Source organism: Panthera uncia (assembly GCF_023721935.1).
Source record: "Panthera uncia isolate 11264 chromosome A1 unlocalized genomic scaffold, Puncia_PCG_1.0 HiC_scaffold_17, whole genome shotgun sequence".
Lineage (NCBI taxonomy): Eukaryota > Metazoa > Chordata > Mammalia > Carnivora > Felidae > Panthera > Panthera uncia.
The window spans coordinates 109,622,867-109,640,683 of NW_026057577.1; the positions used below are offsets into that span (position 1 = coordinate 109,622,867).

A 17,817-nucleotide genomic window follows, 5' to 3' on the forward strand; every position below is an offset into this window, starting at 1 on the left:
AGCTGAGTCTTGCTGTGGTTGGTGGTGAAGACTCTCAGGGTCTTTCCTGGCTCTCCAGCACTGGGAAGGGAAGGAATCTGAAACCATGTCTGGGCTGGGCAGGAAGCGCTGATTGATTAGTAATGTCTGTGGTGAGTGCAGGAATAGGGAGTGGTACACACATGCTGTGTACTTGTTGAGTCTGGTTTCCAGCCCATCCCTATACCCAAGGTCAAGCACCAGGTCAGTACAGACCCAGATGAAAGCCCAGACCTTTGTTCTCTAGATCCGTGGGCTCTAGGATGTTTGTAAAATCACGTAAACATCCCTGGTGCCCATTCCAACAAGAGGAATCAGTCTTGACCCAGAATGGAGTAAATCAGAAGGAATCTACTTATGCCCCCTCTGGAGCTATCCATAACTGATGAACGGGCATCTCTTCCAGTCTTAAAGACATCAGGTGGGAGGGACACACATTCCTTCAGCAGAATTGAAATAAACTGACCTTCTATGCTCTCAGGCTCTGCACCTCCCCTTTGAAAGAGACAGGTATTATTAGTAAGCAGTTGCTAAACGGCCTTCTAGGGACCAAGCATTCTCCCTAGCTCAGCAGAGGTATTTCTCTTCAAACACCAAAATATTTTAAAAATTCAGAACCACTTAGAGTGGAAATGTCCTATCTTGTATGAGGCCCTCGGGGCCCTTGATGCATGGGACGATTTGCCCCTACATGAAATAGCCCTTGATTCTGAAGTTGTTTTAGTAGTTAGTGCCTTTTCCCTTGCCCTGGATTTTATTTCATGCATTGGTCGGCATGTCTGACTCAAAAGGTACCACCCACTCCTTCATAAACATCTTCCCATTTGTTTTTTTTCTAACCTCCAGTAGCTTAAGGAAACCAGAGAACAAAGCTTATGAGAATTACAAGCAAATAAAAAGTAAATGGTCTCCGAGAAATGGCCCATGGGCCTCCTGAGTAAAGAACATGAGCTTTTCTCTAGAGCCTCTGTGGCTTTGTTTTCTTCCAATTCTTTCCGGCTTCTCTGTTCTTGCTGGCTTTCCCATGGGCGAGGTCACCAGAGAGCTGGGTTCCAAGTAGGTGAAGTTATGATAATGAAAATCACAAGTATATACCAAAACACAGCCTGGCTAATGTTTCCAGGCTGTGCAAGGCAGGGATAGCAGAAGGGTTGCAGTGGGTGGTGATGCATATTCACTGCTTTGCACTTGGCAATTCATACTCCATTCTGTACCCAGGTGACTGTGCTGGACAACGGGGAGCCCTCCTTAAAGTCCACCTCCAGGATGGTGGTCCGCATCTTAGATGTCAACGACAACCCCCCCGTGTTCTCCCACAAACTCTTCAATGTCCGCCTTCCAGAGAGGCTGAGCCCGGCAACCCCTGGGCCTGTGTACAGGCTGGTGGCTTCAGACCCTGATGAGGGTCTCAATGGCAGGGTCACCTACAGTATCGAGGAGAGTGATGAGGGGAGCTTCAGCATCGACCCAGCCACAGGCATGGTGTCATCCAGCAATACCTTCACAGCCGGAGAGTACAACATCCTAACAGTGAGTGGTGTGTGTGTGTTGGAGGGGGGCGGGGGGTGGAGGCCGCAGAGGGGGGAGTGTCATGACCGGTTAGGGATTTTCTTTGAGGATACAAGAGAAGGGAGACAGCCCTCAGGCATGGTGGAGGTGGTATTCCCTTCCCTGGCTTTCTCCCAGAGAAATGGGAGCCCCAGCGTCAGCCAAAGGATCAGAATTCTGGGCCTTTCTTTTTGAAGGCAATAGGGTCCTTGCCTGGGAAACCTGATCTGTTCTTAGAGATAAGGATTTTGGTGAGAGTAGCACAGGCTTTGGAATCAAAGTAAGCCTAGGTTCCAATTCTAGCTCTGCCACTTTACACCTGCCCAAAGCCAAGCCACTTAACCTCTCTGAGCCTTTGTTTTAGCATCTATAAAATGCGGATAAGAACGGTTTCCTTGTAGGGAGCCAATATAGCAAGCGGTTGGGATATGGACTCTCCTGTCCGACAGCCTGACTCCAAACCCCAGCAACCTCATTGCTGGTGAGGCAGACGATCCTGGGCAGCCGAGTTCCCCTTGCTGAGCCCATTTGCTCCTGCAAAGGGAGATATAACGGGACCTCTCTCAGGGCTGTCATGAGGATTAAATCAGATATTGCACTCAGAGCAGGGCCTGATCCTAGTGAGAGCTCCGTAAAGTCTCGTCTAATTTATGGTTTTGGTTGTTAAGAAGGGTCTGTGTGTGCCAAGCCCAGCTCTAGAACCAGCACACAGTAAGCCTTCCGTTAAGAGTGGCTTTGATTATTTTTTCACTACGCGTGAAGTTCTTGAGCAGGTCACCTGTTTCGTGCCCACTGCACCTGCAACAACCAGCGTGGTGCCTGTTGACATCAGGGCTTTCTGCTGTGTGTGTGGAATGAATGGACGAGTGGACGGGAGGCCGGCTCCAGAAGTCACAGGATGCTCTGCCTCTCGCCTGGCCACCTGGGTCTTCTTATTTCTTGCCCAGCCCTGCAGACAAGGCCTCAATTTCAGTTTTGGCTTCTTTTCAGATCAAAGCAACAGACAGTGGACAGCCACCACTCTCAGCCAGTGTCCGGCTGCACATCGAGTGGATCCCCCAGCCCCGGCCCTCCTCCATACCACTGGCCTTTGACGAGGCCCACTACAGCTTTACAGTCATGGAGACGGACCCCGTGAACCACATGGTGGGGGTCATCAGTGTGGAGGGCCGACCCGGTCTCTTCTGGTTCAACATCTCCGGTGAGGACCCTAGGAGGGTCAGCCCCTTCCATCCTTATAGCCCAGGCCCGGTCTTCACAGCATGGTCCTTCTGAGCGTGCTCACTCAGGTCACGCTCCCTGGAAGCCCCTCCTTTGGCCGTGAGTGGTGACTGTCTCTGCCCTTGTTCTCTGGGGCAGCTGGTGAGGAGAAGCACCACTCCTGCCAGTCTTTCCTTCCACACCAACTGTGATCTCAGGTCGAGCCTCCATGGCCTCACTGGTACCCCAGCCAGAGTGGGACAGTCCCCCAGTTACTCCAAGTGCCTAGGAGATTCAGAGGAGAAAGCACAAGTTTTGTGTTTCCTCTTCTGCCTCAGTGTGAGATCCCTGCAGAGCTGATATCGTTGACCATGGCTTGAGGACCGCTGTCCCTGGGGCCATGCTTCATGTTCTAATCCCAGGTTCCGTCCTCATGATCAGGGGAAAGGATCCATTCTCTTTGTAGGAGACACTTGGGTCCAAGCTCTCATGGTCTTCTCTGAAATTTCTTTTGTCTCTAAACCAAGATTTTGTTAAAATATCCAGGGGGAGGGGAGCATAGACCCCTCTGAGAATCTGATGAATCCTTTGGGAATCTAATGAACGCTTAGGCTCTCTTCCCAGAAAGGTGTGCACATGTGCATGTGCGTGCACACACACACACACACACACACACACACACACACACGAGAATACAAATATAGGGATTTATAGATCCCTTGAAATGCAGCCAGGGATTCCAGGTTAAGAATATCTAAGAGTTTTAGTACCACATGAACTTTGGGGTCCAATTAGAGAGATTCTCAGCCTAGTTCAGAGATTGGATGTACACCTGTCCCAAGATTTTTGACTTCCTGGATTGACTTTCAATTCTGACTAACTGTTCCTCTTGTTTGGCTTTTCTTTTTCCTTTGGCACAAATTAACACATGTAGTCTGTAGAACATTTAGAGGAGACAAATAAATGCAGAGAAGATGATAACATCACCAAAACCCCCACTAATCAGAAGATAATCCACTGTTAAAATGTTGCTGTCTTTCCTTTTAGTGGTTTTTCTTTACACACACACACACACACACACACACACACTTTTAGGGTTATATTAAAATGTTGTTTTATAACCTTTTAAAATATAACATGAACATATTTCCATGCCACGAAACAGATTTCTGTTGAGTAAACAATTAAATAGCTGCATGCTAATTCTACATTTTAGATTTTTACAGTTTATTGCATCAATTTCCTCTTGCACAGAGTTATTTTCTTTTTTTTTTAATTTTTTGATGTTTATTTATTTTTGAGAGAGAGAGAGAGAGAGACAGAGCGTGAGCAGGGGAGGGGCAGAGAGCGAGAGGGAGACACAGAATCTGAAGCAGGCTCCAGGCTCTGAGCTGTCAGCACAGAGCCCGACCCAGGGCTCTAACCTGTGAACCGTGAGATCATGACCTGAGCCGAAGTCGGGTGCTTAACCGACTGAGCCACCCGGGCGCCCTGAACAGAGTTATTTTCATTTTTCTCCTGCACATAGGCACCTTTAGGCTATGCAAACTGTCCTATAGGCCATGGGGTAGAGCTCATCCTGGTAGCAGAACACGTTCTATGGCAAACGTCGGGCTTCCTCCGCCATTCTTCAGGCCTTATAAGTTTGCCTTTTTCTGTATCATCGCTCAGATCTTGGTAGTAATTTGACAAGAACTTGACAGGATCTACGACCCCTTCCTCTAAACGTGCCAGACAGACCCCGTTGCTCTCCTACTGTCTCCATCACTGAGGCTGTGTGTGCTCCTCCCCCTCCCCACCCCCACTCCAGGTGGTGACCAGGACATGGACTTTGACATTGAGAAGACCACAGGAAGCATTGTCATCGCTAAGCCTCTCGACACAAGGAGGAGGTCGAGCTATAATTTGACCGTGGAGGTGACCGATGGGTCCCACACCATTGCCACTCAGGTTAGAGGCTTGACTGGGGACCCCCTGAGCTGAGAGGGGACGGGAGGCTTCCTTCATTGGGAAGAAGCTACACAAGGCTTTCAGTGGATGTGGTGTACTTCAGAAGATGCTGAATTTGGAATTAAGGTTCTGCCTTCCAGTCTTATCTGATAGATTTTCTACTTCTGTGCTCTTGGGAGAATTCTTGTTCCCACTGTGTAATGAAGGGTTTTGTCTCAATGAACAGTTTTCCATTAAGGATAGAGTTCCATAGAGGCTGCCAGGGGTATGAGGCATGCTGGTCAGTGGGGGCTCTAGATTTCTACGGTGGTTGCAGCCAGAGATTTACCTGCTTCATATATTGGAATTTCATTAAAAAATTCGCTTGAAGAAAAGGTCCTTTTAACCAAAATTTTGTTTTTGAAAACCACTGGACTGCACATTATTTCAAAGCCTTGTGATTTTGAAATCATATCTTTCATTCAACAAATATTTATTGAGTGACTGCTGCGTGCCAGGCACTGTTCGAGGCATCGATGGTATGGCGAAGAACCAGACAGACAAGGTCACTGACCCCCTAGAGCTTACAGGCTACCTTTCCCTCTCATTCTCCCTAGGTCTACATCTTCATGATTGCCAATGTCAACCACCATCGGCCCCAGTTCCTGGAGGCTCATTATGAGGTCAGAGTTCCCCAGGACACACTGCCTGGGGTGGAGCTCCTCCGAGTTCAGGCCACGGATCCAGACAAGGGCAAAGGCCTCATCTACACCATACATGGCAGCCAAGACCCAGCAAGTGCCAGCCTCTTCCAGCTGGACCCAAGCAGTGGTGTCCTGGTAACCGTGGGGAAGTTGGACCTTGGCTTGGGCCCCTCCCAGCACACGCTGACAGTTATGGTGAGTAAGCCGAAAAACCAGGGAAAGATGCACTTGCATGTGGATATGTGGGGGTGGGCACCCTTGGAGGCACGCCGAAGGTCCCCTCTTCCCTGATTAGCCAGGTACGCTGATGCTCATGACGATGCATGACATGAGATGTGACACTTCCCAGCCTGCCAGAGGCACCTTCCATAAGGGGTGCCTGAGAGTAAAGAAAGAGATTACAGAGCTGCCAAGGAAACTCCTACAACCTGGGCTTTCTCTGGGCTCAGTCCACACACCCCCCAACAGCTCTCTCCCTGCTCCATGACCGCATGGCCACAATGCAGACTGACACAGTGTCGGAGCTGGGGAGGACCCAGAGACCCGCCCGCCTAGAGCAAGCACTAGGGTGAGCAAGAGAGGCGTTGGCAGGGCACAAAAAACTAAGAAGGACTCACTTTCAGGGTTCTGTGCCCGCACCTTATGACCCTGAGAGTGAACCTCCTTAAATCTACACCCTACGTGCCTCAAGTGCCACACTCTAGTCCCAGCCCGGAACCTACCCATTTCTCTCCTCTTATACCACAGGCCCACAGGGGCTTACTCACCATCATACAGTTCTTTATGATGGAACCAGAATCAAATCCAGCCTTCCTGACTCAAGGAGCAGGATTTTATATGTTAGGTTATCATCCTCTGGGCACATTAATATATATTAAAGGCTCTGCAAAGTCCTGCAGCAAAGAAAACTTTAACATCATTTAATTCAGCGCCCCCTAAATTTAGTTGACCATAGAATTTTTTCCCCTGCGTAACATGTTAACATCTTGAGGAAATATCCTCTGAGACCTCAGTTGGAAAATACGGTTTCTGTACTTCTTTCTGTCTTTCTCCTAAAATGGGATAGTCCATGAATACAGCTAAGCCTAATAATCACTAATTTATAAGTTAACTTAAAAAGAAAAAAGAGCAGGGGCGCCTGGTGGCTCAGTCAGTTAAGCGTCCGACTTCAGCTCAGGTCATGATTTCATAGTTGGTGGGTTCAAGCCCCGTGTCAGGCTCTGTGCTGACTGCTCCAAGCCTGGAGCCTGCTTCCGATTCTGTGTCTCTCTCTCTCTCTGCCCCTCCCCCACTCACACTCTGTCTCTCTGTGTCTGTCTCTCTCTCTCAAAAATAAAAATAAGCATTAAAACAATTTTTTTGAAGAAAAAAGAGCATAAAAGAGAGCAAAATTTAAAGCAACACAGAGTTACAGTTGGGTGTATCTTTCACTGGCATTCTATTTCATTGACCTTCATGTAACCCTGCCGCCTCCCATTCCGTTTGCTGCTCACGGCATTCTCCCCTTGGGCCCGTAGGTCCGAGACCAGGAGATGCCCATCAAGAGGAACTTTGTGTGGGTGTCTATTCACGTGGAGGCTGGAAACCTCCACCCACCCCACTTCACCCAGCTCTACTATGAGGCAAGTGTTCCTGACACCACGGCCCCTGGCACAGAGCTGCTCCAGGTCCGAGCCATGGATGGTGACCGGGGAGCCAATGCCGAGGTCCGCTACTCCTTCCTGAAAGGTGAGAGGCTGGCCATGAGTCCAGAGCATGAGGGAAGAGTCTTTGGCAATAAGAAAAACCACCGGAGGCATGAATTTGCAAGTGAATCAGACGCCAGGCTCTCTAAGCTTTGGCAAATACCATTTCCAGAGCATTCTCTGGGATTATAATAACCTAAATTAATCCACTTCCAAAGATGGTAAGAATAATAACGAAGGGCCTACTTAAGTTACGGGAGAATTTATAGACATATTATATAAATTCAGCAACAATGTATATATAAAGGATGCTTATGGAGTCCGTGTAACATCTTTGTAATATCTTTGTGCTTTTACAATAGAGTGACCTATAAATATTTTGTAATACGTATGGTAGGAGTTACATTTAGGAGTAACATTTTCTGTTAAGGCCGTATCATTGTTTCATATTTATTATATGGTTTTCTTCCTCTCAAAATTGGGAATGATGTCCCCTGTACCAGAAAGTCTTTGTAAAGAGAAAAAGAGAAAATGTGCATTAATACATATTGTAAACTGTCACATATTATACAAATGCCAGGGGTTATTGCTATCATTGATACATGTTAATTATAAATAATTAAAGAAACAAAAATGATAATTCTAGTATCCAAATATGATCATTAATGATCATTTTTAATGTTTGATAATTCTTAATGATCTTTAATAAAAGTAAAACTCAGCAAGCTAGATGTTGCAAAGGGACTCATAGAGCATAATGTTCATTTACTGCCTATATACTTTCCAGAAATCAGAGCTTTTACATTTTTTTTTTAAGAAACAGAAACTCTTATACCTTGCCAGGTGGCAGAAGTCTATATATACATCACTGAAGAATGATAATACAAATTCTAACCCGTTAATTGCTTACTTTTTGTGATTTATGAAGCATAATCACATCTTTTATCTCATTTTATCTCTTTCACAACCCCATTGATGGAGGTACTAATTTTATTTTATAGATAAATTAAGACTTGTTCTAAAATATCCTTCTGATTATAGAAGTCACACATGCTCATTTTTTAAAACATGGGAGAAGCAGGAATAAAGAAGAAAATAGTACTCAGCCATAGTTTTCACCAGACAAAATATTTTTGTGTATTTCCCTCTTATCTTTTCCTATGCATATTTTTGCAGTAGTAAGATTGGGTGTGGGGAGGGGGGTACCTTGGATGGCTCAGTCAGATAAGTGTCTGACTTTTGATTTTGGCTCAGGTCATGATCTTATGGTTTGTGAGTTCGAGCCCCATCTCTGCCTCTTTGCTGACAGTGCGGACCTGCTTGGGATTCTCTGTCTTCCTATCTCTCCCCCTTCCCTGCGTGTGTGCATGCATGTGGACTCTCTCTCTCTTTCTCAAAAATAAACATTTAAAAGCAAAGATTGAAGTGAATATACAATTTTGTGCCCCAGTTTTTTCTCTCAGCAGCATAACATAAAAAAGTATAATTATGCCCAGGTAGTTTACTTGGCTACTTTTAATAGAACTACTTTTCAACTGCAGTCTACTTATCAAAACTTTTTCAACTGCAGTCTACTTATCAAAACTGTTTTTGATGAAACAGGGTCTGTATCACAGGGCAAATTGGGAAATCACCTCACTAGTCAGCTGGAGAATAGCTTCCATGAGTGGGAGAATCAGATGGAATGTTTTGTGATGAAGCCTGGCTATTTGGTTACTATTGAAATAATAAAATATGCACCTGTGTGATAAACAGAACAAGAATAGTAAAGTATAGGTCTTCCCTGAGTGAAGACCTATACCCCTGGAGGTGAGCAAAATTATTCAGGTGTTACTCAGTGATGGCATTAAATAAGCAATCTTCTCATCACAAGAAAAAAATTGTGACCGTGTGAGATGATAGATGTTAGCTAAACTTATTTTGGCAATCCTTTTGCAATATAAAGGCACATCAAATCATTATGTTGTATACCTTAAATCAGTACAACATAATATGTCAATTACATCTCAATAAAACTAGGGAGAGGGAAGTATCCGTTATGCAAGTTGAAATTCTGGAGATCTGCTATGTGACATTGTGCTTTTAGTTAACAATACGGTGCTATATACCCTTAAACATTTGCTAAGAGGTAGAGCTCATGTTATCTGTTCTTACCATAAATGAAAGAAAGAAAGAAAGAAAGAAAGAAAGAAAGAAAGAGCAAGCAGGAGGGAGGGAGGAAGGGGTTGTTGTCTAAATAAAGTCAGATTTTAAAAACTGCAATAACTTTGAGACACTATTTTGGGGGGAAATATAATTAATTATATTTTCAACTTTATTCTTTGGGAATCATATAATGTTGTATAACCAGAACTTTCCTCAAAACTTAAATTTGAAATGTTATTATGCATTTATCAAAATAAATATTAAATTTTATTGTTTTTTACAATTTTTTAATGTTTATTTTTGAGAGAGAGGAAGAGAGACAGAGCACAAGTGGGGGAGGTGCAGAGAGAGAGGGAGACACAGGATCTGAAGCAGGCTCCAGGCTCTGAGCTGTCAGCACAGAGCCCAAAGCGGGGCTCAAACTCATGAACCGTGAGATCATGACCTGAGCCGAAGTCAGATGCTTAATTGAGCCACCCAGAAGCCCCTACATATTAAATTTTAAAAGGCCTATAAAAGATAGGCAATCAGATATGGAGAAAATACTTCCCCTTGATGTTCACGGGGGCTTCCTGGTTAGTCAAGGACAAAGGCTTCACTGGGTACTCGAATCTCTCATTCTTCTCTAACACTTGCTACTCTTAGTTTTACAAAAGAAAGAGGATAGATCTCAGGCTCACATCCTTTAGCAAGCAATAGGTTTTATCCAGATTTTACCCAAGTATTTTATCCAAATGTTTTTTTCCACTGACTTGTTTTTGTGGTAGCCTCTGATGTATGGCAAGCAATAAGGATTTTCTTTTTTAAAGTAGTGATACAAAAGTTGCCTATTAAGTTATTTTAAATTTAGGGGCACCTGGGCGGCTTAGTCAGTTAAGCATCTGACTTTGGCTCAGGTCAGGACCTCATGGTTCATGAGTTCAGGCCTCACATCAGGCTCTGTTCTGACAGCTCAGAGCCTGGAGCTTGCTTCAGATTCTGTGTGTGTGTGTGTGTGTCTCTCTCTCTGCCCCTCCCCTGCTTGTACTCTGTCTCTCTCTGTCTCTCCCCAAAATGAATGAGCATTAAAAAAATTATTTTTAAGATATCTTAAATTAAAAAAACAAATCCGTTTAAAGGAAAATATGCACTCAATAATGGTATAAAATTGCGAAGGTGGTGGCTGGATATTGAAAAAACTATAAAGGCAATGTGAGAATGTTTGACATTTAGAAAATCCAGGTGTGGTGGAAAGGGCATTCGATCAGGAGCATCAAGGTCTGGGTTCAGTCTCTCCCCACCCAACCTCCAAGCCCAACAAGGACCTTCCCACCATAGACTATGTGGGGAGCAGATAGGGTGGTTTTTAAAAGTCTCTCCTATAAAAGTCGCCACCGAAATACAGAGTGGAGTGTTCTTTTCCTACAAAGCCTAAGTTTCTTTCTTCGCTTTCAAGACCTTCTACAGCTTTGGTTTGTAGCTTAAGTTGTGACCCAAAGACTGAGTGATCATTGAAGCTGCCATTTATGGAGTAGCTACTAGGTGCCTTGTGTAAGGTATTTTATAAAATAGGTGTCTTCCCTATATACCATTTCATAACTAAATCCAGGATAGCACAGGATGTGGATTTTGTCCTGTCCACATTTTGTGTGATAGCCTCTTTACTGATCTAGAAAGCCTACTTGGTATCTCTTGAACATGGGGTAAATTTCAGTTTGTCTTGTTTTTTGTTTCAGGGAACAGCGAGGGTTTCTTCAACATAAATGCCCTGCTAGGCATCATCACTCTGGCCCAGAAAGTTGATCAGGCAAATCATGCCCGGTATAGCCTGACAGTCAAGGCAGAAGATCAAGGTTCCCCACAGCGGCATGACCTGGCTACAGTGATCATTAATGTTTACCCATCAGATAGCAGTGCCCCTATCTTTTCCAAAGCTGAGTACTTTGTCGAGATCCCTGAATCAATCCCTGTTGGTTCCCCAGTCCTCCTAGTGTCAGCTACAAGTTCCTCAGAAGTTACCTATGAGTTAAGAGAGGGAAACAAGGATGGTGTGTTCTCCATGAATTCATATTCTGGCCTCATTTCCACCCAGAAGAACTTGGACCATGAGAAAATTTCATCTTACCAGCTGAAAATCCGAGGCATCAATATGGCAGGAGCATTTACTGATGTCATGGCTCTTGTGTACATCATTGACGAAAATGACAATGCTCCCGTGTTCTTCAAGTCCATATTTGTGGGCCAAATTAGTGAAGCAGCTCCATTGTACAGCATGATCGTGGACGAAAACAACAACCCCCTTGTGATTCGTGCCTCTGACAGTGATGAAGAAGCTAATTCCTTATTGGTCTATGAAATTCTGGAGCCAGAGGCTTTGAAGTTTTTCAAAATTGATCCCAGCATGGGAACGCTGGTCATCATATCAGAGATGGATTACGAGAGCATGCCCTCTTTCCAATTCAGCGTCTACGTCCATGACCAAGGAAACCCCATCTTATTTGCACCCAGGCCTGTCCAGGTCACCATCAATGTCAAAGATGTAAATGACTCCCCTCCCAGGTTCTCAGATCAGGTATATGAAGTAGCAGTAGTGAAGCCTATCCATCGGGGTATGGAGCTCCTAATCGTGCAGGCCAACGATGATGACTCGGAAGTCACTTATGGCATCAAAACTGGCAATGCTGACGAAGCTGTTGCCATCCATCCCATCACAGGCCGTATATCTGTGTTGAACCCTGCTTTCCTGGGAGTCTCTCGGGAGCTCACCATCAGGGCTTCTGATGGCCTATATCAAGATACTGCACTGGTAAAAATTTCTTTGGCACAGGCTCTTAACACAAGCTTGCAGTTTGATCAGGTCGTCTATAAAGCAACAGTGAAGGAGAATTTACAGGATAGAAAGGCACTGGTGATTCTTGGTGCCCAGGGCAATCATTTGAATGACACGCTTTCCTACTTCCTACTGAATGGCACAGATATGTTTCGGATGGTCAGGTCAGCAGGTGTGTTGCAGACAAGAGGTGTGGCATTTGACCGAGAACAGCAGGACACTTATGCGGTAGCGGTGGAATTGAGGGACAACAGGACCCCTCAGCGGGTGGCTCAGGCTCTGGTCAGGGTCTCTGTTGAGGATGTCAATGACAATCACCCTGAATTTAAGCATGCACCTTATTACACAGTTATCCAAGATGGCACAGAACCAGGGGATGTTCTCTGTCAGGTATCTGCCACTGATCAGGACTTGGGGGTAAATGGTGCTGTCACATATGCATTTGCAGAAGATTATGCATATTTTCGAATTGACCCCTATCTTGGGGACATATCACTGAAGAAACCCTTTGATTATCAAGCTTTAAATAAGTATCACCTCAAAGTCATTGCTCGGGATGGAGGCACCCCAACCCTCCAGACTGAGGAAGAGGTACTTGTCACCGTGAGAAATAAATCCAACCCGCTGTTTCAGACTCCTTACTACAAAGTGAGAGTGCCTGAAAATATCACACTCTATACCCCAATTCTCCACACCCAGGCCCGAAGTCCAGAGGGACTCCGACTCATCTACAACATCGTGGAGGAAGAGCCCTTGATGCTGTTCACCACTGACTTCAAGACTGGTGTTCTAACAGTAACAGGCCCTTTGGACTATGAGTCTAAGACCAAACACGTGTTCACAGTTAGAGCCACAGACACAGCTCTGGGGTCATTTTCTGAAGCCACAGTGGAAGTCCTGGTGGAGGACGTCAATGATAACCCTCCCACTTTCTCTCAATTGGTCTACACGACTTCAGTATCGGAAGGCTTGCCTGCCCAGACCCCTGTGATCCAGCTGTTGGCTTCTGACCAGGATTCAGGGCAGAACCGTGATGTCTCCTATCAGATTGTAGAGGACGGCTCAGATATTTCCAAATTCTTCCAGATCAATGGGAGCACAGGGGAGATGTCCACCGTTCAAGAGTTGGATTATGAAACTCAACAACACTTTCATGTGAAGGTCAGGGCCATGGATAGAGGAGATCCCCCACTCACTGGTGAAACCCTTGTGGTGGTTAATGTATCGGACATCAATGATAACCCCCCAGAGTTCAGGCAACCTCAGTACGAAGCCAATGTCAGTGAGCTGGCAACATGTGGACACCTGGTTCTTAAAGTGCAAGCTCTTGACCCTGACAGCAGGGATACCTCCCGCCTGGAGTACCTGATTCTTTCTGGCAATCAGGACAGGCACTTCTCCATCAACAGCTCATCAGGAATAATTTCTATGTTCAACCTTTGCAAAAAGCACCTGGACTCTTCTTACAATTTGAGGGTAGGTGCTTCTGATGGGGTCTTCCGAGCAACTGTGCCTGTGTATATCAACACTACAAATGCCAACAAGTACAGCCCAGAGTTCCAGCAGCATGTTTATGAGGCAGAATTGGCAGAAAATGCAAAGGTGGGAACCAAGGTGATTGAGTTGCTAGCCATAGACAAAGATAGTGGTCCCTACGGCACTGTAGATTATACCATCATCAATAAACTAGCAGGTGAGAAGTTCTCCATAAACCCCAATGGCCAGATCACCACTCTGCAGAAACTGGATCGGGAAAATTCAACAGAAAGAGTTATTGCTATTAAAGTCATGGCTCAGGATGGAGGAGGAAGAGTGGCCTTCTGCACCGTGAAGATCATCCTCACGGATGAAAATGACAACCCTCCACAATTTAAAGCATCTGAGTACACAGTGTCCATTCAATCCAATGTCAGTAAAGACTCCCCAGTTATCCAGGTGTTGGCCTATGATGCAGATGAAGGTCGGAATGCAGATGTCACCTACTCAGTGGACTCAGTGGAGGACTTGGATGAAGAGGTCATTGAAGTCAACCCAACTACTGGTGTTGTCAAGGTGAAAGAGAGCCTGGTGGGATTGGAAAACCGAGCCTTTGACTTAAAAATCAAAGCCCAGGACGGGGGGCCTCCTCACTGGAACTCTCTGGTGCTGTTACGACTTCAGGTGGTTCCTAATGAAGTATCCTTGCCCAAATTTTCTGAACCTTTGTATACTTTCTCTGCATCTGAAGATCTTCCAGAAGGGTCTGAAATTGGTTCTGTTAAAGCAGTGGCAGCTCAAGATCCAGTCATCTATAGTCTAGTGCAGGGCACCACACCAGAGAGCAACAAGGATGGTGTCTTCTCCTTGGACCAAAACACAGGAGTTCTAAAGGTGAGAAAGGCCATGGACTATGAGTCCACCAAATGGTACCAGATTGATTTAATGGCACATTGTCCCCATAATGACACTCCCTTGGTCTCCTTGGTCTCTGTCAATATCCAAGTGAAGGATGTCAATGACAATAGGCCTATCTTTGAGGCTGATCCCTATAAGGCTGTCCTCACTGAGAATATGCCAGTGGGGACCTCAGTCATTCAGGTGACTGCCAATGACCAGGACACTGGGAATGATGGCCAGGTGAGATACAGGCTGCCAGTGGATCCTGGTAGCAATATCCATGAGCTCTTTGCCATTGACAGTGAGACTGGCTGGATCACCACACTCCAGGAGCTTGACTGTGAGACACGCCAGACCTACCGCTTTTATGTGGTGGCCCATGACCATGGAAGGACCATCCAGCTCTCCTCTCAGGTCCTGGTTGAAGTCTCCATTACAGATGAGAATGACAATGCTCCCCGATTTGCTTCTGAAGACTATAGAGGATCTGTGGTTGAGAACAGTGAACCTGGTGAACTCGTGGCCACTCTTAAAACCTTGGATGCTGATGTCTCTGAGCAGAACAGACAGGTCACCTGCTACATTACAGGTAAGAATACTTGTCTTGGAACGGCGGCACTGGGATACATTGAAAAAAGTCTAGTAAGAGGTGCCCTAAGACACGGGTTTAAGTCCTGGCTCTGTGGCTTATTAGATTCCATTTATAGACTTGGCATGCCTATTCTCGTTCACTTCACAAGGATGCTGGTAAGATCTAATTTGAGAAAGCTCAGACAGCCCCCTGTAAATTGGAAAGTGTTTTGCAGAGAAGATCTCTTATTACTTTAGGTGAAGTAGAAAGAATAGAAGGGAGATACTTGTAACTGTTCTCAGCTTCTAGAGGATGGAGAAGGCATCAGTAGTCTTATGATCCCTGAAAACTCTGTCAGATGACTGTCCTTGTGGAGTGTATTCTGCCTAGAGCAAGTTGTGGATACCAGAAAGACTGCTTAAGTCAATCATAGGACCTAAGTGTTGGAGTGAAAACACTGATAGATATGATTCCAGCTCAGTCCCCTCATTTCACACACAGGAAAACCAAAGCCCAGCTAGGGGCAGAAACTCAACCAAGGTCACACTCCAAGCCTGAGTCATATCTGGCATTAAAACCACACTCTACGAGCTGCTTTCCCTAGCAATAGATACCTACTGCAGACTTAAATTACCCCAATCCCTGTCCAGTGGCTGAACCAGCTAGCCAGTGCCCAAAAAGGAGCTTTTGTTTTGAATTTTTTAATGTTTATTTATTTTTTAGAGAAAGAGAGAGACAGAGCTGAGTGGGGGAGGGGAAGAGAGAGAGGAGACACAGAATCCGAAGCAGGCTCCAGGCTCTGAGCTGTCAGCACAGAGCTGACACGGGGTTCAAACTCACGGATTGTGAGATCATGACCTGAGCTGAAGTCAGATGCTTAACCGACTAAGCCACCCAGGTGCCCCAAAATGGTGTTTCTTTATTTCTTGTATAGAATTGAAATTTACTTCCCTTTAACTTCCCCACAATGCCTTCCAAAGCACAAGAAATAGGAAATTTGCCCCTCAGCCACATATTTTAGAGTGGTGCTTCTCACGGTGATAATTCCATTTCATAGCAGGCCTTTGAAGCCAGAACAAATAACTGACTCAATAGGAATATGGGCCCCTTATTCAGGGAGGGAAATTTTGTCTTTCCTAGAAATCCTGGAAAAAGTGTCACATGGGCAGCCACCTATGGCACAAAGCCTGGTTTATTCCTTTTCCTCAGCTCCTGGAAGCTCTGTTCCATCTTTTTAGAGGGAGACCCCCTGGGCCAGTTTGGCATCAGCCAAGTTGGAGATGAGTGGAGGATTTTTTCGAGGAAGACCCTGGACCGTGAGCACACGGCCAAGTACTTGCTCAGAATCACAGCTTCCGACGGCAAGTTCCAGGCTTCGGTCCTCGTGGAGATCTTTGTTCTGGACATCAATGATAACAGCCCACAGTGCTCACAGGTAAGGGCCGGGTAAGGGTGAGGTGGCAGTGGAGGCAGAAGAGGAAGGAGAAGGACTTGGGGGACTATCTCTGAGGCTGGCATCACTGACCAGCTGTTGCTTCTCCCCAGCTGGCCTCAGACTAGTGCCCTAGGCAGGGTTCATTCTAGGCAATTCCTTCCCTCGACTGCTGCCATAGGGATGTCACCAAGTTCTTTAGAACCCCTGGTCCATACCTTTCCCCCTATACTCCCTACAAAGGTCTACTTCCCTGCAAAATACATCCAGAAGTAAAGTAACTTCTTTATTCTCCAAGCACAATCTGCTGTGCCCAGGGGGGAAACCCCTCTTCCACTCAGCTTGTTAGCTTGGCTCATTACATCCAAAGAGACCTGCCCCCAGAGACACCCCGCACTGCTTTCATGCCCATATATACATATCCCCACACCTACATGGATAATACAGACCTTAGATGCCCTCCTCGAGGTTGTAAGTATACACAAACATGCAAGCAGGGCAGTTGCATTTTTGCTGAGGACTTCACTTAATTAAACCCTAAATTACTCTTGAAAACAAACGTTGAATCGTGGTGGTGGTGGTGGTGTGTGTGTATGTGCACGTGTGTGTATGTTGGGAAGAGAACTGTGTTCTTAGAGGACCTAAGCGAGTAATCATTGCCACGTAGCTTTGTGTTGAAACATATTTTTTACATTTCTTTATTTTTGGGAGACAGAAAGAGACAAAGCACAAGAGGGGGAGGGGCAGAGAGAGAGAAGGAGACACAGAATCCGAAGCAGGCTCCAGGCTCCGAGCTGTCAGCACAGAGCCCGACGCGGGGCTCGAACCCACGGACTGTGAGATCACAACCTGAGCCGGAGTCGGACGCTCAACCGACTGAGCCACCCAAGTGCCCCTAAACATATTTTTTAAAATATAGTAAATAATTCTTAACTTTGGTGATTTGCATTGCCTCAAAGTTTTCAGATAGAATTAAACTATTAACATTTTACTGTTATAACGTTTCAAGTTACAGTAATTCAAATTTACATAAAATCCAGCCATTCAGTATATACACATAAATACAAACTTACACATACTCACTCATGTACACACACACAAAGGATCGTCTACAACTCTACGTATACATGCATATACCCATACATATATGCACACAGATACATAAGCATATACCTGCATACACACAACATTCATCCATCTGTATACCCATCCAGACATGGAAATACACATATATAACTCACACAAACATACTTACATGTGCATTGCATATATATATGCACTTCACTTATTTGCACACATTGATGCAACACATACCTTATAACACAAAAAATACATATATCCCATCACCTTTTCTTCCTCTGTCTTCTACACACCAACTACAGAAAATCATAGTAGAAAAA

General features: G+C 45.4%; 1 protein-coding gene across 1 annotated transcript in view; it reads left to right on the plus strand.

The window, feature by feature from the left end:
• The window catches only part of FAT2 (FAT atypical cadherin 2), a 62,126-nt gene that overhangs the window by 11,464 nt on the left and 32,845 nt on the right, over window positions 1-17,817 (plus strand). Inside the window, exons 4-10 of the mRNA XM_049647960.1 lie at window positions 1,237-1,548; window positions 2,557-2,767; window positions 4,577-4,716; window positions 5,313-5,594; window positions 6,917-7,127; window positions 10,945-15,003; window positions 16,224-16,420. Of these exons, the coding sequence (XP_049503917.1) occupies window positions 1,237-1,548; window positions 2,557-2,767; window positions 4,577-4,716; window positions 5,313-5,594; window positions 6,917-7,127; window positions 10,945-15,003; window positions 16,224-16,420 (5,412 nt within the window). The remainder of the gene's footprint in view (window positions 1-1,236; window positions 1,549-2,556; window positions 2,768-4,576; window positions 4,717-5,312; window positions 5,595-6,916; window positions 7,128-10,944; window positions 15,004-16,223; window positions 16,421-17,817) is intronic.